Below are 24,156 nucleotides of genomic sequence, written 5' to 3'. Positions count from 1 at the left end.
CAAACGTTGGTTGGAGTGGTGTAAAGCTCACCGCCATTGGACTCTGGAGTAGCGAAAACGTGTTCTCTGGAGTGATGAATCATGCTTCACCATCTGGAACCATCTGACATAGAAGATAATTCCGACCTATTGGAAATTGTGGAAAAATACATTGTGTGTGTAGTAGCCCAAATATCCCCAAGACATGCTACGACATGCTAACCTCTCACCATTACAATAACAGGGGGGTTCTAATTATTTGGGGGGTACGGTATTTGTGTGTCTGCAACTTTCACTCATTATTTTTCACGATTCATTCAGGACTGTCCGTAATCATGATAACATCCACATTAATGTAGACGTGTTTATAAATGTATTCTGTTCCTATTTTCAATAACAGTGACTCCAAAATGACACGATAAATTATTTACCATTTATTTTATTGGGCACAAAAACCATCTGAAACACAATCAAATCAAACAGCAAATGCATTGAACAAATTTGTAGAGTCACAAGCTTAATGTAATTATTGTGTGTTTGGAATTTGGGACCAAATACTAAACTTTTGAGTACTTTAATACACATACTGTATAATAAGCAGATTTGTAAAATTGGGGACAATGAACAGAAAGTGCTGTAATTTCTAAACGGGTCACCAGATATAGAGGAAAATTCCTTCATATTAAAGTTGACGGTCTACATTTTAACCTCATAGTCATTGAATCATTTGAAATCCAAAGTGCTGGAGCCAGAGCCAAATCCACCAAAAATGTGTCTCTGTCCCAATACTTTTGTAGCTCACTATATATACAGTATATTTCTGTGTGTGTGTGTGCGTTGCTATCGTACATTTTTCAAGGAAGTGTATTTGTGTTCCTGGCAGTTGCTGGACAGTTTCAGTGCCACAGGTGTGGTATCAAGGGGATAGAGAGAGAGGAAGCTGCTTTTGCATGACACTATTATTAGACAAGTTAGAGAACCAAGAAACCACCACAGATCAACTGATAACAGAATGTTGAAGTCTTAGTTGAGTATTACAGATATAGCCTAACGTTGTTTTAATCTGTCCTGGGAGGGACTACAGCTGTAAATTGGCTCCATAGATAATTCTGCCAAGCAGAAACACTCCAATCAGTAATGTTTTTGGACAAAGGATGTGTCCTTCTCCCAGCATTAGCATCCAGTGGATGCCTCAGTAAAAAGACAACTTAAAGTGAAAAAGGACACACAGACATCACAGTATACACTTATATTTAAAGATACTGTACAATATAAATCAATGAATTAAAAATAACATATCACCACAATGCTTGTATAATAATGAGAACAACAATACTAATCAATCATAATCAATAATGTATTGGATATATACATAACATTATTACTGAAGAACACTACTGAACACCATAACCATCCCAGACCATGATCTTTCTAGTCTAGACTCATCTATCTCTGCAGTCCATCATGTGTTCTTCATCTGAAAAGAGGCAGAGACAGATACAGGTTATTACATTAAACAGACAGCAAAGTGGAACAACGTAGGTTACCTTTGGCCCACAAAGAGTTTCTCATCTCTCCTCTGTGTATATAATCATATTTGGAAGGGAAAGGAGCAACTCTCGCTCACAATCAAATCAAATCAAATGTTATTGGTCACACATATTTAGCAGATGTTATTGCTGGTGTAGCAAAATGCTTGTGTTTTATTTAAAATCATGACATTTCAGCTGCCAATGGCCTTCATCAGAAGTCTACAATCACATGAAATAAGTGGTGTCAGTACCTTGACCAGGCTGAGCACTGTGCTGTAGGTGAGGGAGAGAAGAAAGAGGATGATGAAGGAGGAGGTGGTGGACCACAGGCTGCTGAACTCATCCTCATCGTTGTCCGTGCAGCTCAGAGCGAAGCCCGCCTCAGGCTCAGTCAGTGGGATGTTACCTGAGAACAGGGAGAGAGACAGGTGGTGAGGAACGTACATACACTTGTGTTTGTGTGTGTGTGTGTGTGTGTTCATGTGTGTATGTGAATTGTACACCTGTATTATTCTTTATCATATTCTAACAAATACAGCTACATGAGTCCAAATTATATGGACACACTCACAGACATCAACATACAAAGATCACATGAAACTGAGCTGCGTATGCTTATATCTTGGCCTAATATTAACATGCACACTCACATTACATCAAGCTACACCTATACACTAAATAGTACATCCATGTCAGCCTTACTGGAAGCATAGTACTACTATGTAGGCTATTCAGTACTGTTGTCTTTTCATGACAAACAATTGTCTTCATTCTGTTTTTATATGTACAGTAGACCAGTATATTTTCTAAGACTTGAAGTAATTGATATATGAACACCACACCATCTGATCTCATATGCGGTATTGTTTATTAGCCAGCCTCCACATTAGGAAGACACATTGAACAATGACAAAGGACAACAACGGCAACACAAGACTGTGCAATTGGACTGACATTTTACAATACAGTAGACTGGACAATATCACATTAGACAATATGCATGTTTACAGTCAACAAAACAATGACAACACTAACATGTTAACTTTAACTCAACAAGGACAACAACGAATTACATCTTAGAAGACAACAGGGGACACTCCTAGTAATTGGCTATTCTGACCCACAGAGGAGTTAATAAGGAGAAACAACAACACAACGCACACAGATTAATATCAATTGTCTTCACATGAGTTACCCAAGGACTTCGACACACTCCTCTCCTTAGGTGCGGTGTTGTTGTCTGAGCCGGCGTGCTTTACGGCGCATGTGAACTTCACATTTGTGTCCCACTTATCCTTGGTGGTGGTGAAGACGCTGGTGACGGAGTAGTTGCCTTTCTGGGTTTTCTGAGGAGGGCTGGTGACCCCCTCCTGGTACTGACCGCTGTCCACCTGCCACATGATGTAGACGTCACAGAGAGATGGGCAGACCACCAGGCACACCAGAGTCACTTCCCCCTCCTTCTTGGTGTCTTCCTCCGGGAGAAGGTGGACGGACACTGAAGGGGCTACACCTGCAAGAGGATTGATTTTAAGGAGAAACGTTACACTCATGTACATGTAGGTATGTATGAAAACCAGTACGTGAATATCAGTTTAAAATGAACCTTGTGGTCCTTAACCCTGGTTCTGGAGCAGCACAGGGGTGTGCAGGTTTCTGTTCTAGTCCAGCACTAACACACCTGGATCAACTAAGCAAAAGTGATGATTAGTTAATGATTAGTTGATTTGCTGACTCAGGTGTGTAAGCGCTGGGCTGGAACAAAAGTCTACACATCCTGTGTCTCCCTCTCCAGAACCTGGAGTATGTGACCACTTATCACAACCACATTGAGACGTCTCAGTGACCTACTCCCTAGGTTGAAGCTGAGGTCCTGAATGACCGGTGTGACTTCATCACTCTTCTTGGCAGAACACTGGACTTTGTTCACATTGGTCCACTCCATCTGGTCTATGGTCAGAGTACTGACCCTGCTGTTCAGGTTGCCCTTTGATTCAATATCTTTCAGATTGATGCCACTCGTCTTGGCCTGTCCGTTGACCTGCCAGGTGAAGGTGGTACCAGACACTGTGTCTAGGTCTGTACCACTGATGACACAGTCCAGCACTGCTTGGTTGCCCATGAACACCTCTCTCACATGCGGTGGGTTCAGAGTCACCGTCAGTGGTTCTGAAAAGGGAGAGAAGCAGTGGGAAAGCATGACATGTTAATGTTGCTGATGAGGAACTACACTAAATAATAGAGATCCTGTATGTGAGCATGGCATCAATTGTTGTACAATCTACTCCTATGTACAGACCTGTTTTGGAGATTGTCTTGATTTTGGGTTTTCCCTGGTGGGTCACCACACAGCTGTACTTGACCTTGTTGTTCCAGTCAGTGTTGATGACCTTCAGCAGACTGCTGGCTGAGAAGAGGCCTGACGGCTGTTTGCCTACAGTAGGGGTCGGGCCCTCCACCTCCTTTTCATTCTTCTTCCAGGTGACAGTAATTTCTTTGGGGGCGAAATCTTCAATCATACACATCAGGTACTGGGTTGTGCCAATGGGCGCCGACAGCAAAGACACTGTTGGAGGCTTTGAGACTGAGTAGGGGGAGGAAAATGTCTGCATGTTAGTTTAATCGCTTATTGAAATAACTCTGATATTTTCAAAGACGTCCAGGGTAAACACCAAGTATCATTTTATAACCAGGTTTTCTAAACAGAAATAGTTTACATCACAAACATTAAAATGCAATCTTTAGAAAAATAGAACCAACTTCATAGAAAAATACAATATAATGACCACATCATACCTGGTTTATTGATGACTGCTGTCTTTCCACCTCCAGGATGTTCCACAGAACAATGGAAAGACTTTACGTTTTCCCAGACATTCTTAGCCACACGGAGCTGACTGACTCCTGTGTAGGTTCCCCCGTTCTCGCTCTGGACTGCCGGGTATTGGACGAAGTCCGTCAGCGCTTTCCCGCTGGCGTCTGTCCATTTGAAGGTGAGTGAGGAAGGCGAAAAGCCGGCAGCGAGACAACCAATGCTGTAGACATTGTTAGAAGGGGTTCCACAGTTCATAAGAGGGAATAGGGAAGGTGGGGCTGTGGTTGCTGCAAGAAGGAAAGAAAGAAAGGTAACACTTTATTTGAATGTACAGAAATGACCAGGTAACTACTAGTAATTACCATGGTAAATGGTCATTACACAGTTATAACCTGAGAACTACTATTTAATATAATCTGTCACTATAAGGCACCATTTAATTCCATGTAGTTGGTTGTCTTGTTTTCTTTGATGTGTAACTACCACTACATTTCTAGTTCTATTAGTTGTATGTACAGGATAGGATACAAATACACTGTCTAAAAAAACTTACTTTCAGGTTCCTTCTCAACAATGCAACAACAATAAGAAATAATAAAATATAAGAATATAAACATAAAGTAACTGGCAAAGTAGAATAGAATAAACATTTTAGAAAAGGTATAATACAGGAAGGCACAATTAAATACACATAAACACATTCAATTGCAGACACATTAACCAGTGAAAACAGAACTGTAAAATAAAATATCATGTTCCTCCATTAAAACATTTTAATGTAATTATTTTTATGAATTAAGGTGTTGCCAATTAACACTCAATTCAATATAGGCTAAGATAGAGTCTTATTCTTCTACCCTATAATCGGTTTATGTGTTAGACTCTCAAATGAATAGCCCGCATTTTCGTTTTTACATGGTAATTGTTGACCTAAAGCAAAGCCAACATAATCAACTAATTAAACATCAATCGCAAAAAGTGAAAGACGTATGTGGACAGATGAACAAACAATATACTGCCTTACCTAGGTGTGCTACACAAACAACGTTATCCAAGTAGAAATGTCTACTTTTCCCCATAAAACAAGGATTTATCTACAAACTACAACAATTCGATTGCATGAAAAAAAACATATATGCAAAGGCTTACCTGATGATACTGTGATCATTGTCCCTTTCCCCCAATAGTCAAAGTATCCATACACAGTGTGACAAGGGCGTATGCCAAGCAATACAAAAACCACCCTCTTTACAACAATCTGTTTCAACTAATCATGATAACTTCATCACTTAACCGAATGGTTTTCCATTTATAACACTTTAGGAAACAAACTTTTACATTATTCTACAACAGCAGAACCTAGAAAATGAGGAACTATTTGACTTTCCAGGGAATAAGCAAAGCATTGAGCATTGAGGTAAACCATTTCTTTAGTGGAATATGAACAGGTCTATTCAAGGACATTTTGCATCTGAAAAATGCAAAAGACATATGTTCTTTCAACACACAAAATAGAATGGGAAAATTAAACATTTGATGGATATAATACATTTAAGTTTGCTTACCTGTTGAGACGGTGACTTGTGTCCCTTTACCCCAGTAGTCAAAAGCATCACAGTGCTATGTCTCCATTCACTGCCTGTACAAAAACCCTGCACCTCAATAGGCAGCTTTAAAGTCATGATACTGAATCCAATAAAGATGAAAATATAATGCAATATCGTATTACTATCATACACAGTTGATTCCTTAAGGACAGATGTTTTGTATACCTTTTAAAAACTCATGCTTAGGTAAATGTCATGACATCACTATCAAAAAATACTTTTTGAAAATGTAAAATAATGTACAATGGGGTTATATCAATATCAGACGGTCATTTGAAGAATACTGTATGGTTTCTCCCCATTGTCCCAATCCTCATGCAGATATAATGCAGGTTTTGTCTCTGAGGTTTTTGTACAGCCTCATTTCACTGTGCCCCCCAGCCCACCCCATATCACAGTGATATACTCCAGCACAAAAACACCTCCTTCACATCTCCATAGGGATTCCATATGACTCTGCTCTCAGTGAGGAATAAGAAACTACAGATTCTTATAGAATTATATTCTCTATGAGTTGATGGATTCATCTTCAATGTTTGTGGTTATTGTTTCTGACTAAAGGTGAAACACCTTTAGTCAGAAACAATAACCACAAACATTGTCAGTTTGTGACAGTTGTTTGCAAATGTATGGATTTATGTTACAATATAAAACCAAATATCATGGCTATGGCCAAAATCATGTTTATGGTGTGGATTCATTAGGGTTATATTGGCACCATTGTCCTGGGAGGTGTTTATTTGACCTGTTCAGAGGTGATGTGTCCATACAGGAGCAAAGGGTTTTTGTACAGCGTAATATCACTGTGACCCCCATATAGTCACAGTGATAAACACCATAACAAAAACCTCCCACCAGTACCACACACCTTCTCTATGAGGATAGCAACACATTCAGATGGTTGTGGATAGGTAATAATACACACATCTATTATTTATTTTAATGTATTTTAATATTTTAATATTCAGTTAATTAGAACATTTTACCTAACTCCTGTAGGTACAATGCTTTATAACTGTAATAGACATGTATGAGCCTTCATTATAATAAGGTGTATAATATTTTCATTCAACTCATTCAAAGTCATTTAGTCAGCATTAGTATGAATAGTTTAACCTTTATTAATAGTTGGTATTTAGTCAGCATCATTATGAATGTTTTAACCTTTAATAGTTGTTATTTAGTCAGCATCATTATGAATGGTTTATCCTAGTTGTTATTTAGTCAGCATCATTATGAATGGTTTAACCTTTAATAGTTGTTATTTAGTCAGCATCATTATGAATGGTTTAAACTTTAATAGATGTTATTTAGTCAGCATCATTATGAATGGTTTAACCTTTAATAGTTGTTATTTAGTCAGCATCATTATGAATGGTTTAAACTTTAATAGTTGTTATTTAGTCAGCATCATTATGAATGGTTTAACATTTAATAGTTGTTATTTAGTCAGCATCATTATGAATGGTTTAACCTTTAATAGTTGTTATTTAGTCAGCATCATTATGAACAGTTTAACCTTTAATAGTTGTTATTTAGTCAGCATCATTATGAATGGTTTAACCTTTAATAGTTGTTATTTAGTCAGCATCATTATGAATGGTTTAACCTTTAATAGTTGTTATTTAGTCAGCATCATTATGAATGGTTTAACCTCTACGGGCCACGGGGGCAGTATTGAGAATTTTGAAAAAAATATGTGGCAATTTTTAACTGCCTCCTACACCAACTCAGAAGCTAGGATATGCATATTATTAACACATTCGGATAGAAAACACTCTGAATTTTCTAAAACAGTTTGAATGGTGTCTGTAAGTATAACAAAACTCATATTGCAGGCAAAAACCTGTGAAAAATAGATTTAAAAAAATGAGAATTTTGTGACTGTACTATTTAGTGTCATTGTTTTAAAGATACCACAGTGAGAAAGGATTCAGTTCGCAACTCCTACTGCTTCCACTAGATGTCAACGATCTTTAGAAAGTTGTTGGAAGCATCTGTGATGAATACAGACCGAATAAGAAAGCTTACAAGTTGACACGTCATCACTTCATTTTTTGCGCCTGCGCATGAATCTGAGAAGAGTGCCTTTGTCATTATCGTTTATTCTAGACACTTGATAGGTTGTGTGAAAATATTACTGATGTTTACTGATGTTTCACGTTAAAAATGGACCAAAAGATTAATGATGAACAACGTTTGACATGTTTAAACAAACGTAAATAGATTATTTACTAGGTTTTCTTTAGCTTTTCGACGTGACTTTACACTGCCCACCTCATTTTGTGGGAGCCTACTGAACGCTAACTATTTGGACATAAATTATGAACTTTGTCAAAAGAAACCACATTTGTTCTGGACCTGGGATCTCTGGCAGCGCCTTCTGATGGAGATAATCAAAGGTAAGGGGATATTTAGAATGTTATTATCGATATTAGATGATGCTAATGCTAACGGTATAGCTTAGCTTAGCTTAGCATATAGCTTATTGTTGTTAGCATAGTACCCAGTTTATGCAAAATGTGATTTCCCAGTAAAGTTATTTTGAGATCTGGCCATTCGGTAGCAATTACGAGATGATAATATATTATTCTTTGAATGACAATATTATAATTTACCAATGTTTTCGAATAGTAATTCCGTGATTTGTAATGCTGGATTCACTGGGTGCATTCGAGCCGAAAAAAATTCTGAATTTCACCGCGACTGTAAATGCTGTTTTTGGATATAAATATGAACTTGATGGAACTAAAAATGCATGTATTGTATAACATAATGTCCTATGAGTGTCATCTGATGCAGATTGTCAAAGGTAAGTGCATAATTCTAGCTAGTTTTCTGTCTGTTGATGCCCTTCTTTGAATTGGCTAAACATTACACGCAGCTATTGTCAATGTACTCTCCTCTCATATAACCTAACTTTAAGCATTCTCCGTAATGCCTCTGAAAATGATGATTACTCTTGCAGTTTTGAATTCCCCGCCATGGTCACATGACAATGAATCCCAATACCGGGATAAGATCGGGATAAGATCCTCAACAGGTTTTTAAACTTTAATAGTTGTTATTTAGTCAGCATCATTATGAATGGTTTAAACTTTAATAGATGTTATTTAGTCAGCGTCATTATGAATGGTTTAACCTTTCTGTTTAATAATAGGTGTTCAAACACGTTGTGCATTTGGATGTTCAGAATTTCTATCACTAAAATTACACCTATAAAATAAAAACATAGTTTTACTTCATTTAAAAATCTTCTCATAACCTGCTTATAAACATTTAATAGTTTTGAACTTACATGTACATGTATGTTATTCACGGTTTAAATATGACTGCAAATGCATGTATTTATTCATTATTCTAATTATATGTAAATATTTTCAGACAGTTTATCTCATTCCCAGGATGTGTCCATCTTGACTGTGACAATATGAACTGGGTAATCCTTAGGGAATGATGGTTTCATGCGTCAGACATCTTTGTTGTTTTTGTACAGGTCATGCTTTGCTTCACACAACTGTGTGTCATAATATCTGAAAACTATCAAAAACATTTTTTTGGTGCTATTACACTGTGCGCATGAGCCACATTTGTAGTTCCCATTTGGGATAGGTGTCAAGAGTGTGGAGTATAAGAGAGTATAAGAGTATAAGCGTGGTCGCAAAATTGGTGATAGTTTGGTGAGATCTGACATGCCCCCTGAGCCCACTCAGACCTCTTGACACCTATCCCAAATGGCAACTACAAATGTGACTCATTCGCACAGTGTAATAAACGAAAAAAACGTCTTTCTTCAGACACCCACATACAGGTCGAAAGATCCCTGTGAGAGGTATCATCTCATACAAGACCAAGGGAGTAATCTATCTCATCACCTGTTCATGTAGAAAAGCCTATGTAGGACAAACGAAAAGACAATTAAAACAACGCATAGCTGAACACCGCAGCTCAATCAGGTGTAAGAACATTGACTATCCAGTAGCAGCTCACTTTGTTGAAGCTAACCATCCCATCTCCTCCCTCAAATACACAGGCTTTGAGCATGTTGCTCTACCAAGGAGAGGAGGTAACATTGAGATCCTACTACTACAAAGGGAGGCTTACTGGATATCCTATCTAAAAACATTGACCCCTAGTGGTCTGAATATTGACTTTGATCTCAGGCCCTTCTTTTGAACACTCTTTCCTTTATGAACAAGTCTTATAAATTGAAAAAATATTTTTTACAGCTTATTAAGCGTATACCCAATATGTTCCCCTGGTTGAACCAATATTACATTTAACAAAAATGAAATACGAAATTATGTGAAATTAAATGAAACAATGTATGTTGATGCTAATATGATGTACAATATTCCATTATGTTTCTATATGATAATAATATATTTAATATCCCATATACAATTTTTTTTGAGCAGTGTCTCTAATTAATTGTAATTATCTTAATCCTTACGACACACCCCTCACCACTGTCATTGATTACACTAATTGCACTGTGTAACGCCCTGGCCATAGAGAGAGGTTTTTAATTCTCTATTTTGGTTAGGCCAGGGTGTTACATGGGTGGGCGTTCTATGTTTATTTTTCTATGTTGGTTTGTTTCTTTGGTTTGGCCGTGTGTGGCTCTCAATCAGGAACAGCTGTAGTTCGTTGTTGCTGATTGGGAGTCATACATAGGCAGCCTGTTTTTCCTTTGGGGTTTGTGGGTGATTGCTTTCTGTTTCGTTGTGAGTACCTGACAGAACTGTCGGCTGTCATTTTTTTGTTTATTTGTATAGTGTTCTATTTTCGGTTTATTAAAATCTTGAATATGAATACACATCCTCCGCTGCACCTTGGTCTCTTTCTGACGACGGCCGTTACACACTGTGTGTCTACATAACCTGGTTCAAGTATTTATGACATTATCCTGAGGAAGGCACAGTGATGCCACAGTGTGCGACTTTCTTTATTTTGATAGTTTATAGTTTATTCGCCGTTAGTCAGCACCTCCACACAAACTATTTTCTGGGTGTGCGCCAGCTCCTGTTTTTTGTCATTATATCTGACACAGTAATACACAGCTGTGTCTTCAGTTTGACTTCTCTGCCCTTCTACAATGACTCTTTGGAGATGATGAACCTGCTTTTCAAAGAATCCTTGCAGTTTCCATCTGAGTCACCGATCCATTCCATAGCTTTATCTACAGGATGTCCAATCCAGTCTGTGGTATAGCTATCATCACTGATAGAGTACCCAGAGACCTTAAAGGTGATGCTCAAAGACTCTCTGGGCTTTACAACCATTGAGTTTGGCTGGTTGAGTACTGGGTCAACAATACCATGCACATAATAAACAATAGGCAGCTGGCAGCAGCAGCAGCAGAGATGCAGGGAACATGGGTTGTAAGGAAGCTGAACTGATGGGAACAATACTTATTTACTCCAACTGAGTGAAAGAGAGAGACATTCATATACAAAGAGGGGAGTTGATTTGAATAAAAGTCTGAGATTTAGGATTCATGGAGAAGTACGGTATAAATAATTAGTAACACAATGACGTGTTGAGTACAACATTTATTTATCATAATAATACAATTATCTGTTTATGGGATGTATTGTGCAGCATTATGAATGGTTGTGTTCTGCTCAATAATAAAATACTTCAATTAACATAATTGATGCTTTGTGGAACTGTACAAAAGCCACATATGGTGATAATCTAACTATTGGTGTCCCAAAAGATACAGTATATACTTGGCACATTACTCATTTTAGTTAAAAGTAAAAGTCTGCTATCAAAATTCAGCTTTTGTATTTTAATATGCTCAATGAGGACATTAATTAATACCTACCAGTAATTCACACTCTGAATTTGATTAGGCTAATATACAGGTGAATGTAAATAAGCTGTCATCAAGATTATATATATTTACTGACTAAAATGGTCAGAGGAGTGGTTTAAGCTGCATTGAGCTTGATGAGGAATGGTATGCTGTGAATACACTTGGAATTTATGCTGGATCATCAGTTTCTTGTCTGTCGCACAAAAGTGCTTGATCAGTTTATGCACAGCGCTGCAGCCTCATGTGTCACTGTGGTTGTCGGGCACAATAATAAACTGCAGAGTCTTCAGTCTTCAGGCTGTTCATCTGGAGATACACCTGCCTCTTGTTGTTGTCTCTGGAGATGGTGAACCGATTCTTCACAGACTGGGAGTAGGAGATAATACTACCACTTGGAGCAGAAATATAAGCTATCCATTCCAACCCTTTCCCAAGAGCCTGTCTGATCCAGCCAATGGCAGCATTATCGTTTGAGATTCCATCATATGTACAGGTCAGTTGGTGGGATTCTCCAGGCTTTTTAACCACTGGTCCAGACTCAGTCAGTGTCTGACCCTGAACACCTATTCATAGGAAGAGAACATTTCAAGCATTAAGAAGAGCTTTTAAGGACACACAACCATCTGTTGAAAGTAAAAACAAAGTGTTTACCTGACAGTCCTATAACCATTAGCAGTAGCCCTAATATGTAATCTTTGTTAAACATGTTAGATGATTGTCAGTGTTTATCATTCAGTCTAGCAGTCAGTTCTTCAGCCCCTCTCCTCCACTCAGCAGTGAGATAAGTAGTGATGGAAGAGGTCAGAGTTTTGCATTGACTCCTCCTCACAGGAAGGGAAGATCACACAGAGATTAAATAGAGAACTCAGAGATGGGAAACAGGTTCATATGTTCTGAATACTTTGTTTATGACTTGTTCATGGGACAACAAGAAAGACTGACCAGACTGGACAAGAGATTGATTGTGTAATTTGATTGTGTAATTTGATTGTGTAGTTTGAATGTTAGATGCTGGGTAGTGCTTTGTGATATTTTTGTTGTATTCTTTACAGTAATGATATTAAGTATTATTAATACCCTGTATAATCCTGTAGAGAAAGTAGTACAAAAGTGTTATTTTTTATATATACAGCTCCTTCACCAGCTTCAGTCACTGTCTCTGTCCAGCACAATAATAAACAACAGAGTCATCTGCTGACAGACTCTTGTAATTTAAGAACAGTGTGCTCATGGAGACGTCCACAGTCAGAGTGAACTGGCCTTTCAGGGAGTCTGCGTATCAAAACAACAGTCTGCGTATCAAAACAACATTTCACCTTTACAGTGAAATGCTTACTCACAAGCCCTTAACCAACAATGCAGTTTTAAGGAAATACCTAAACAAAGTAGGTAGCAGAGTTAGTTTTCCCAGTCCACTCCAGTCTTTTTCCTGGTTTCTGTCTTATCCAGTGCATACAATTGTCTGTAATTTTAAACGCAGAGATTTTACATGACAATTCAACTTTGTCTCAAGGTTTTATCACCTGAGAAGGTGACTGATCCGTCTGATATCACAACAAACACCTGCAAAACAAAATGTCTCAACATTCAGTTGAAGATATGATATTTACACTAATTTAGAGTTTAACCATGATACTCAGACATTCTTCAGTCACCATGTAATGCTTTACTTACTGTCTATGGACATCACCATAACAACTACACTTCAGTCAGTCATAAGCTCCATTCAGTATTAGTTAGTACAGGACTTGTAATGTTGTAATGTCAGTCCAAGCTCTCTATAATGAGAAGGCCAGAGCTGTGTCTGATTATAAAGGGATGAAGGGGAAGATGATTTTGCATAGACCGCCCTCTAGAGGCTGATCGAGAGACTGAGAGGGAGAGATGTTCTTTAAGAGTTGATATTGGCAGCATTGTTTCTCAGAATAGCACAGGATGACGTAATCTATAGGGATTAGTACAGTAAACTTGTCCTATCTAAACTTGTTCCATCTATACTTGTTCCATTACTCGTTAACATTAATTACCGTCATGGTTCCATATTCAATATTATAATTATTCAAGTCCAAATCATTAAGGACTTAAAATAGTCCTCTCCCACACGTAGTCGTGTAGAAGGCACAAAAGCGCCTCTTTCCCCTCAGGAAGTTGGAAAGGTTTGTCATGGGCCCTGAAATCCTCCAAAAGTTCTACAGCTTCACCATTGAGAGCATCTTGAGTGGTTGCATCACTGCTTGGTATGGCATCAGCACCGCCCTCGATCGCATGGCGCTACAGAGGGTGACAGCCCAGTACATCACTGGGGCCAAGCTCCCTGCCATCCAGGACCTCCATATCACGCAGTTTGTAAAGAACGTCCGGAAAATCGTTAAAGACTCCAACCAGCTAAGCCTCTGCTTCTGCACGACTAGTGGTACCGATGCATCAAGTCTGACACTAACAGGCTGGAACAGATTCTATCCCCAACCCATAAGACTGCTAAATAGTGAACAGAATGGCTGCACAGACTATCTGAGTTTACCCTTTCTATATGCACACATGATTCTACACACTCACACACACTGACACTCCAACACACACATAACATTCACACACATTTAAACTGACTCTATACACACACACACTCACATACAATCATCATCAGCGCTACTCTGTTTATCGTATATCATGATGCCTAGTTCCCTTACCTCTGTACATATCTACCTCTATCACTCCAGTATCCCTGCACATCATAAATATGGTCTTCGGACTGACTCTGTGTATACAGTAGCTTCTTACTTTGTCGTGTTCTTCATATTTCTTATTTTTATTTCTTGTCTGTTTTTGTTCTACCTTATGCTATTTTTAGTGCTACGTTGATATTGATTACTGCATTGTTGGGTTTGGAACTTGCACTGTACTTGTGCATGTGACATTAAAGCTTGAAACTTAATTCTGTTTGCTGAAAATGTACATTTGGTTTCATGCAAATACACCAAATAAATGGTTTTATCTGCTAGAGATTGATAGTTAATTTGATTGAATGACTGCATAAATTATTTAAACTGTTTGGGGTTGCCATTGTCAACTGACTTTGAAGGACAATAACATTTTCAGTTAAAGTTTCATAAGGATATTCATACAGTTATTTTGACAGGTTGTCAGGTATATTTTTGGCTTTTCAAATAGTTTTGTATATCTGGGTTATAATTTAGAGTATAATGTGTCTACTCTGTCCTAGTGTTGATGGGGCCATGGGATTGATGTTAACAGAGACTGGAGATCAGAATTGTCTCATTGACTCTCACAGTAAAATAAGTGCTTGATCAGTTTTTGAACGGTGCTGCAGCCTCATGTGTCACTGTGTCTCTGGCACAATAATAAACAGCAGAGTCTTCAGTCTTCAAGCTGTTCATCTGGAGATACACCTGCTGCTTGCTGTTGTCTCTGGAGATGGTGAACCGACCCTGAACTGACTGGGAGTAGTAGATGCTACTACCACTTGGACCATAAATGTAAGCTATCCATTCCAACCCTTTACCAGAAGTGTGTCTGATCCAGTTAAAGTTAAAGCTAGTTGAGATACCAGAATATGTACAGGTCAGTTTGTGAGATTCTCCAGGCTTTTTAGCCACTGGTTCAGACTCTGAAAACATGTGAAAATTCAAAATGACAAACAACATTTGACAAACTATCAAAGAAAAAAATTACTTTGCAGTTCGAACACATCCACCTGTATTATTCTGTAGGGCATAATTCTGTAGTTATTGAGTGTTAACTGTCACAATGAAAACTATTTTAAAAAGCCTATTGTCAAAGAGTGATTCACATATGCACTTTGTATGAACACCACCATAAGTATTAAACTACAGACAGTCCTCATCGTTCAGTATATTTAGTGTAGGTCTTGTTGTAATGTCAGTCCAAGCTGCCTATAATGAGAAGGCCAGAGCTGACTGTCTGATTATAAAGGGATGAAGGGGAGGAAGACATTGCATAGACTGTCCTCTAGAGGTTTAAATACAGACTGAGAGGGAGATATATTCTGCTCTATACCTTAGTACTTATTCTCGCCTCATTGTCCTTCAATCTTCTCTCTATTATTTTCAGATTTTTTATATGGGATGTTCAGACTAGATATGTTTTGTCTTTTATACAATGTTGAACTGCACAGAAACAAGAATATGTCCCTATGTGGGGCAATACAATTAGTATTGAATTGGACATCTTTATCTGCTTAATTCCTTTTGGGAATCTATTGTGGACTTCCCCAAGGATAGTGGTCCGTTACTATATTTAGTTTGAGTGTACACTGTATCTGTTGCTGAAACATTAATATAATTATGTCTGAAATAGATGCTCAAAATGTAATAGCTAATATGAACTCTGATTTGCAAACAGTTGACTTTGGGTTCATGTAAACAATGTGTTTTTCACTGTTATAATGTGAGTGGATTATTTTATCAGGATAATACTGATATCAGTGTTTTTTTCCCACTACTGTTGAGGAGTTCTGCTCTCTCATAGAGTGTTTGTGTGTTTAACCTCTCTTGGGTAGGGGGCAGTATTTTCACAGCCGGATGAAAAAAGTACTCAATATCCAATGGTAGCGCCTGGTGCTAAATACCAAAAAACTTAAAAATGCTATAATTTCAATTTCTCAAACATATGACTATTTTACACCATTTGAAAGATAAGACTCTCCTTTATCTAACCACATTGTCTGATTTCAAAAAGGCTTTACAGCGAAAGCAAAACATTAGATTATGTCAGGAGAGTACCCAGCCAGAAATAATCACACACCCATTTTTCAAGCTAGCATATATGTCACAAAAACCAAAACCACAGCTAAATGCAGCACTAACCTTTGATGATCTTCATCAAATGACACTCCTAGGACATTATGTTATACAATACATGCATGTTTTGTTCAATCAAGTTCATATTAATATGAAAGTCTCTAGGGGGACACAGATTATTAAACCTAGTCCTGGACTAAAAAGCATGCTCAATGGAGAATAAAAAAAGAGACGTGATCGGGTCTCAACGTAGTCAAGGTATGAAATACACGCCTCTTTGCCTCTCACACTGAGATCACTGTTAAAACCTGTTAAGGATAGGGGGCAGTATTTTCACGTTTGGATGAAAAAGGTGTCCAAATTAAACTGCCTGCTTCTCATACTCAGAAGGTAGGATATGCATAGTATTAGTGGATTTGGATAGAAAACACTCTGAAGTTTCTAAAACTGTTTGAATGATGTCTGTGAGTATAACAGAACTCATATGGCAGGCAAAAACCTGAGAAAAATCCAACCAGGAAGTGGGAAATCTGAGAATTGTAGTTTTTCTTTTGAATCCTTTTCGAAACTACAGTGTCTGTGGGGTCACGTTGCACTTCCTAAGGCTTCCATTGGCTGTCAACAGCCTTTAGAAACTTGTTTCATCCGTCTCCTGTTACTGGGCAGAGAATAGGAGCTCAGTCAATCAGTGGACTGCCTGAGGACAAAGGACTTGGTTATGCGCATACACGTGAGTGCGCCGTTCCTTCTTTGTCCTCTGGAATGAATACACTATTGTCCGGTTGGAATATTATCGAAGATTTATGATAAAAAGACCCTAAGGATTTATTTTATACATCGTTTGACATGTTTCTACGAACGGTTATGGAACATTTTGACTTTTCGTGTCTGGATTTACGCTCGCGCATTATGCCTTTGGATAGTGATCTGAACGCGTGAACAAAAGGAGGTATTTGGACATAAATATGGAGTATTTCTAACAAAACATTTATTGTGGAAGTGGGAGTCCTGGGAGTGCATTCTGACGAAGATCATCAAAGGTAAGTGAAGATTTATAATACTATTTCTGAGTTTTGTTGACGCGATTTTAAAATAGCTTTACGGAGAAAGCACATTTTTCAATATTCTGAGTACATAGCTCAGCCATCACGGTGAGCTATTCAGACACCCGCCAAGTTCGGGGCAACCTAAACTCAGAATTAGTATTAGAAATATTGTAATGCACTCCCAGGACTGCTACTTCCACAAGAAATGTTGTTTTTGTTCGAAATAATCCATATTTATGTACAAATACCTCAATTTTGTTCGTGCGTTCAGGTCACTGTCCAAAGGGTAACGCGCGAGTGCGGAACGAGAGACGAAAAGTCAAAATGTTCCATTACTGTACTTAGAAGCATGTCAAACGCTATTTAAAATCAATCTTTATGGTATTTTTAATGTAAAATTGCGATAATATTCCAACCGGACAATAGCATATTCATTCAAAAAGAAAAAGAAGGATGGGTGCCCTCGCGGGACCGAGCATATCCAATCCCTTTGTTGCCAGGCAGACCACTCAGAAACTGAGCTCCTATACTCTGCCCAGAGACAGGAGAAGGCTCAATCCACTTTCTGAAGGCTTTAGACAGCCAATGGAAGCCTTAGGAAGTGCAACGTCAACCCTGCTATATGAGTGGAAAGTGGAAAGTGGAAAGTCTGATGCTTGTAGTTCTTCTTTTGATTCTCTATCGAAGCTACAGTGTCGTAGCTTCGATAGAGAATCAAAAGAAGAACTACAAGCATCAGACTTTCCACTTTCCACTTTCCACTCATATAGCAGGTTTTGTCCTGCCATATGAGTTCTGTTATACTCACAGACACCATTCAAACAGTTTTAGAAACTTCAGAATGTTTTCTATCCAAATCAACTAATAATATGCATATTCTAATTTCTGGGCCAGAGTAGTAACCTATTTAAATTGGGTATGTTTTTCATCCGGCCGTGAAAATACTGCCCCCTAGCCCAGACAGGTTAACCTTTAATAGTTGTTATTTATTCAGCATCATCAGGAATGGTTGAACTTTTCTGTTTAATACTAGGTGCTCCAGCCCCTTTGGTGCATTTGGATGTTCATAATTTCTATCACTAAAATAACAAAGAAAAATTGTATCACTTATTTAAAAAATCAGCTTTTAAACTTATTATGAACATTAAACAACTGTGAATTTACATGTACAGTCCATGTCTGATATTCATGCTTAAAATATGATTGCAGAAACATTTATTAATTATATTAATTATGTATAAAGCTTTTCAGACAGTATCTCAAATTCCCAGGATGTGTCCATTTTGACTGTGACAATATGACCTGGGTCATCCTTAGGGAATGATGGTTTCATGAGACAGACATCTTTGTTGTTTTTGTACAGGTCATGCTTTGCGTCACACCACTGTGTGTCATTATATCTGACACAGTAATACACTGCTGTGTCTTCAGTTTGAATTCTCTGCCCTTCTACAATGACTATGTTGTTGGAATCATCTTTGGAGATGCTGAACCTGCTTTTCAAGGAATCCTTGCAGTTTCCATCTGAGTCACCGATCCATTCCATAGCTTTATTTACAGGATGTCTAATCCAGTCTGTGGTATAGCTACCATCACTGATAGAATACCCAGAGATCTTACAAGTGATGCTCAAAGACTCTCCAGGTTTTACGACCATTGAGCTTGGCTGAGTGAGTTCCGGGTCAACAATGCCACACACACCTGGGGAGGCAAATCAAAATATACAGTTTGATTATGTTATTGTAAAATGTATTCAAAACATAGAAAATTATGTTTTGTTTTCAAACTCCTAATCCCTTGAAGGAACTCACAGGAGGCAGCTGCCAGCAGCAGCAGCAGAGATGCAGGGAACATAGTTTGTGAGAAAGCTTAACTGATGGGAACAATACTTATTTCCTCCAACTGAGTGAAAGAGAGACAGACTCCTCTTTAAATACAGAGAGGGAAAATTATTTGCATAGAAGTCAAAGATTTAGGATTAAAGGGGAAGTACAGTGAATAAATCACTAGTTTCACAGTGACATGTTGAGTAGAACGATAATCTATCATAATAATACAATTATCTGTTATGGGATGCAATGACCTGCATTATGAATGGTTCTGTTAGAGAGAATACAGTAGACGGCACACGTCAAACGAGTGATTTATGACCCTATGTCATGAGTCACGTGTATGCCTGTCAAGTTATCACGTGCTCTAGGGAGTGCCCATATATGGGCATCCTGTCAGGACATCCTGTCGTCCGTTCTCACGCCTTAGAGTGAGTGTTAATTTATGCATATAGTGCATCTATTCCTTTGAAGTTGTCACGCTTTAGAGTTAGTGTTTATTTAACAAGATTGTGCATCTGTATTTGTTAAAGCATGTGTTCGCAGTTGATCTATCCTGAGGTGTGTATGCGTGTGTGTGTGTGCGTGTGTGTGTGTGTGTGTGTGTGAAATTGTGTTTCAAAAAAAAAAACAATTTCCGGGGGTGTGTGTGTGTGTGGGGGGGGGTGTATGTCTCTGCAGGGGTGTATGAAACAATGTTTTTTTCTCGAAACAATTTATCAATAGGAGGGCATATATACATAAAGATATCCAAACAACAGGTGATTTTTCCTAGGTTGGGGATCAAAAAAAAATAAAGAAAAGATTTATACTCCTTACAACCAAATGGAGAGCTGCTCTCCAGGGGGTGGCTGTCTCAGTCAATCAAGCCATCCTCTTTTTGAAAGGGTAATTGTACTCTTTAAGTTGGGCCCTTTACTTATGACTTAAACAGATCCATTTTCTACCCCCTTAATAATTAATGCAGTGGGCTAAATCAGGCGTTTCTTGGTGGTCTTAAACAAATCTATTGAAACAAAAGTGTACACTTTACACACGTTTATTGACTTAAAAAAAGACCACAGTAACATGTCAGATATAGTTCAAATGCTACAAAATCAGTTAGTTCATATGTATTTTCCCAAGCCTGCAAGGATGTTAACTATTTTATGACTTTAGCTTTAAGTGGGGTGATTATCATATATTCCAAACCATGATGAAAAAGCTGGACAATCTTTTCCAAAATCGTGAACAATTACGCCGCTGGGCGCTTCTATCCTTAAGACACAACCGGGGCCTAAGTACAAGACGTTTGAACAAGCCATGGAATGAAAACTTATGGAACGTGGAATGTGCAGGATATCTAGCGAGCAAGAGAGCCTGGTGAATTGGGAACGGATGGATGTCAGGGCTAACCCTATAGCCGGCCCCTTTATCTGTAAGAAAGGATTAGTAAAATTGTTTGTACTAATTATAGCATGTTGTAAAAGGTCTGTACTAAATATTTTGAATTAAATAAAAGTTTTTTAAAAATTGTATCTCACCTTTAACGCCTGGAATATCACGCTCCCTCTCTCCCTGGGTGTCTGAGCAAAAAATGCTTTCAGGAAAGACAGGTGTGTGTGCGTGTGTGTGTTCATGCGTGTGCGGGCGTGTATGTGTGTGTGTTTCAAAAACAATGGGTTTTTCGAGGGTGTGTGTCTGCATGGGGTGTTTGAAACCAGGTAGGCACTTTCGTGTCATTAGCACACAAGCCTCTCAAATCCGAATTTATTTCCCCCCCAGAGGATGTGGGGGGCTCAAAAGTCAAACCCCACAGCCACAATATAAATGGTCTAGACACCTCCTAAGGTTTAAAAACAATGTTATTTCTAATCAACACCGGTACTAACGGTTCATTATGCATACTGGGTGTCACCAAGAACAGCAGGTGTTATATCACCCCGAGGATGTAGGAAGCAAAAGGCAATCACACCATTCCTGCATATAACAGGTCTAGACAGCCCCCCCCCAGAAGGTTGAAAAACAATGTTTATTTCTAAACAACCCCGTTACTATCGGTTCATTTTTGCATAGAGGATGTCGCCCGAAAAACACTAAACTTTCCCCCACGCTCTGTAAATTCATTCCATACTTTGTCTCAGTCAGGACAGAGGTCCTGAACCGATAGTAACGGGGTTGTTTAGAAATAAACGTTGTTTTTCAACCTTGGGAAAGGGGAGGGGGGGGGGGGTCTCGCTGCTTTCTCTTCCGTGCCTCTGTCTAATCCAGAAGTTCTGTGCGTCCATGAATCTACGTAAGTCACCGAATCTGTTACATTTCAGTGGAACTATCTGTTGGCGATTGGGAGAGTGGGCCATCAGTTATTGTTTATAGTTATTACCACGGAGCGCGGCTTGGAGCGCACGCTTCAAATCTATTGTGTAATGTGAATGGTCAATAATCACGGCCCTATGGATCATCACAGGCCAATTATGCCAACGATATATGGTTAATATGTCATGATTGCAATTAAGTACAAGTATTCAATAATAATTTAAGGTCCATAAAGATTTTATGCAAAATAATGAAAAATAATCGAATTCACAATTATGTAATGAACTACTGACTTTTTCATTATTTTGCATAAAATCTTTATTGACCTTAAATTATTATTGAATACGTGTAAAACTAAGTATATGTTCTTTTCTAGAGTGTACAAAAATTATTATATTATTCTACACAATGAGACGTGATATTGTAACAACAGTTTTTTAACGGGGTAATTGTATCAAATATATATATTTGCATGTTTGAATTAAAGCGCCTTTAAAATGTTTTCATCACTGCCTGGTTCTGGGTATGTCTTGTATGTAACATAATAATAATAAAGATTATGATAATAATACTGTTATATTATTTTTTATTTTGTATATAATAATACATATCTGTCAATCAAACAAATGTATTTCTTAAAACCCCTTTTTGCATATTCAATAGTTACAACCTTTAGTGTTGGATGACCCATATCAATTATTCCCTGTCTCAGCTGGATATCCTATAGACGTTTTAAATAATTGAAAGATTAGTGGAATCTGTGTTGGTAGCTGGACAGGTAGTATGACTGACAGTGAAGGTGAACAGGTGACAGAGGAATGGATGAGACTGAGGCAGGAATTCCTTTAACCATAAAATGGTATATTTACTGAGTAGTCTGTGCTGCATAACACAGGAAGCCGAATAACAGGTATCCCTTTAAATTCATAACATGTAGCCAATCAAATCAAATACAATTTATTTATATAGCCCTTCTTACATCAGCTGATATCTCAAAGTGCTGTACAGAAACCCAGCCTAAAACCCCAAACAGCAAGCAATGCAGGTGTAGAAGCACGGTGGCTAGGAAAAACTCCCTAGAAAGGCCAAAACCTAAGAAGAAACCTAGAGAGGAACCAGGCTATGAGGCGTGGCCAGTCCTCTTCTGGCTGTGCCGGGTGGAGATTATAACAGAACAGGGCCAAGATGTTCAAATGTTCATAAATGACCAGCATGGTCAAATAATAATAATAATCACAGTAGTTGTCGAGTGTGCAACAAGTTAGCACCTCAAGAGTAAATGTCAGTTGGCTTTTCATAGCCGATCATTGAGAGTATCTCTACCGCTCCTGCTGTCTCTAGAGAGTTGAAAACAGCAGGTCTGGGACAGGTAGCACGTCCGGTGAACAGGTCAGGGTTCCATAGCCGCAGGCAGAACAGTTGAAACTGGAGCAGCAGCACGGCCAGGTGGACTGGGGACAGCAAGGAGTCATCATGCCAGGCAGTCCTGAGGCATGGTCCTAGGGCTAAGGTCCTCCAAGAGAGAGAAAGAAAGAAAGAGAGAAAAAGAGAATTAGAGAGAGCATACTTAAATTCACACAGGACACTGGATAAGACAGGAGAAATACTCCAGATATAACAGACTGGCCCTAGCCCCCCGACACATAAACTACTGCAGCATAAACACTGGAGGCTGAGACAGGAGGAGACAGGAGGGGTCAGGAGACACTGTGGCCCCATCCGATGATACCCCCGGACAGGGCCAAACAGGCAGGATATAACCCCACCCACTTTGCCAAAGCACAGCCCCCCCACCACTAGAGGGATACCTTCAACCGCCAACTTACCATCCTGAGACAAGGCCGAGTATAGCACACAAAGATCTCCACCACGGCACAACCCAAGGGGGGTGCCAACCCAGACAGGAAGACCACGTCAGTGACTCAACCCACTCAAGTGACGCACCCCTCCTAGGGATGGCATGGAAGAGCACCAGTAAGCCAGTGACTCAGCCCCTATAATAGGGTTAGAGGCAGAGAATCCCAGTGGAGATAGGGGAACCGGCCAGGCAGAGACAGCAATGGCGGTTCGTTGCTCCAGAGCCTTTTCATTCACCTTCACACTCCTGGGCCAGACTACACTCAATCATAGGACCTACTGAAGAGATGAGTCGTCAGTAAAGACTTAAAGGTTGAGACCGAGTCTGCTTCTCTCACATGGGTAGGCAGACCATTCCATAAAAATGGAGCTCTATAGGAAAAAGCCCTGCCTCCAGCTGTTTGCTTAGAAATTCTAGGAACAATTAGGAGGCCTGCGTCTTGTGACCGTAGCGTACGTGTAGGTATGTACGGCAGGACCAAATCGTAAAGATAGGTAGGAGCAAGCCCATGTAATGCTTTGTAGGTTAGCAGTAAAACCTTGAAATCAGCCCTTGCCTTAACAGGAAGCCAGTGTAGGGAGGCTAGCACTGGA

At 38.9% G+C, this 24,156-nt stretch overlaps 1 protein-coding gene and 1 gene segment (V, D, J or C); both read right to left on the bottom strand.

The window, feature by feature from the left end:
- LOC115171600 (uncharacterized) overlaps positions 1–24,156 on the bottom strand; it is a 332,786-nt gene that overhangs the window by 83,144 nt on the left and 225,486 nt on the right. The gene's annotated exons all lie outside the window — the stretch shown is intronic.
- LOC115171603 (Ig mu chain C region membrane-bound form-like) lies at positions 401–5,441 on the bottom strand. The segment is given in 7 exon segments: positions 401–1,456; positions 1,763–1,917; positions 2,707–3,024; positions 3,363–3,680; positions 3,811–4,095; positions 4,308–4,613; positions 5,351–5,441. Coding segments are annotated over 7 exon segments (1,452 nt in total).

This window comes from Salmo trutta, chromosome 32, assembly GCF_901001165.1.
Source record: "Salmo trutta chromosome 32, fSalTru1.1, whole genome shotgun sequence".
Taxonomy (NCBI): Eukaryota; Metazoa; Chordata; class Actinopteri; order Salmoniformes; family Salmonidae; genus Salmo; species Salmo trutta.
Note: the sequence above shows the minus strand (reverse complement) of the source record. Positions and strands in the feature narration are given on the sequence as shown.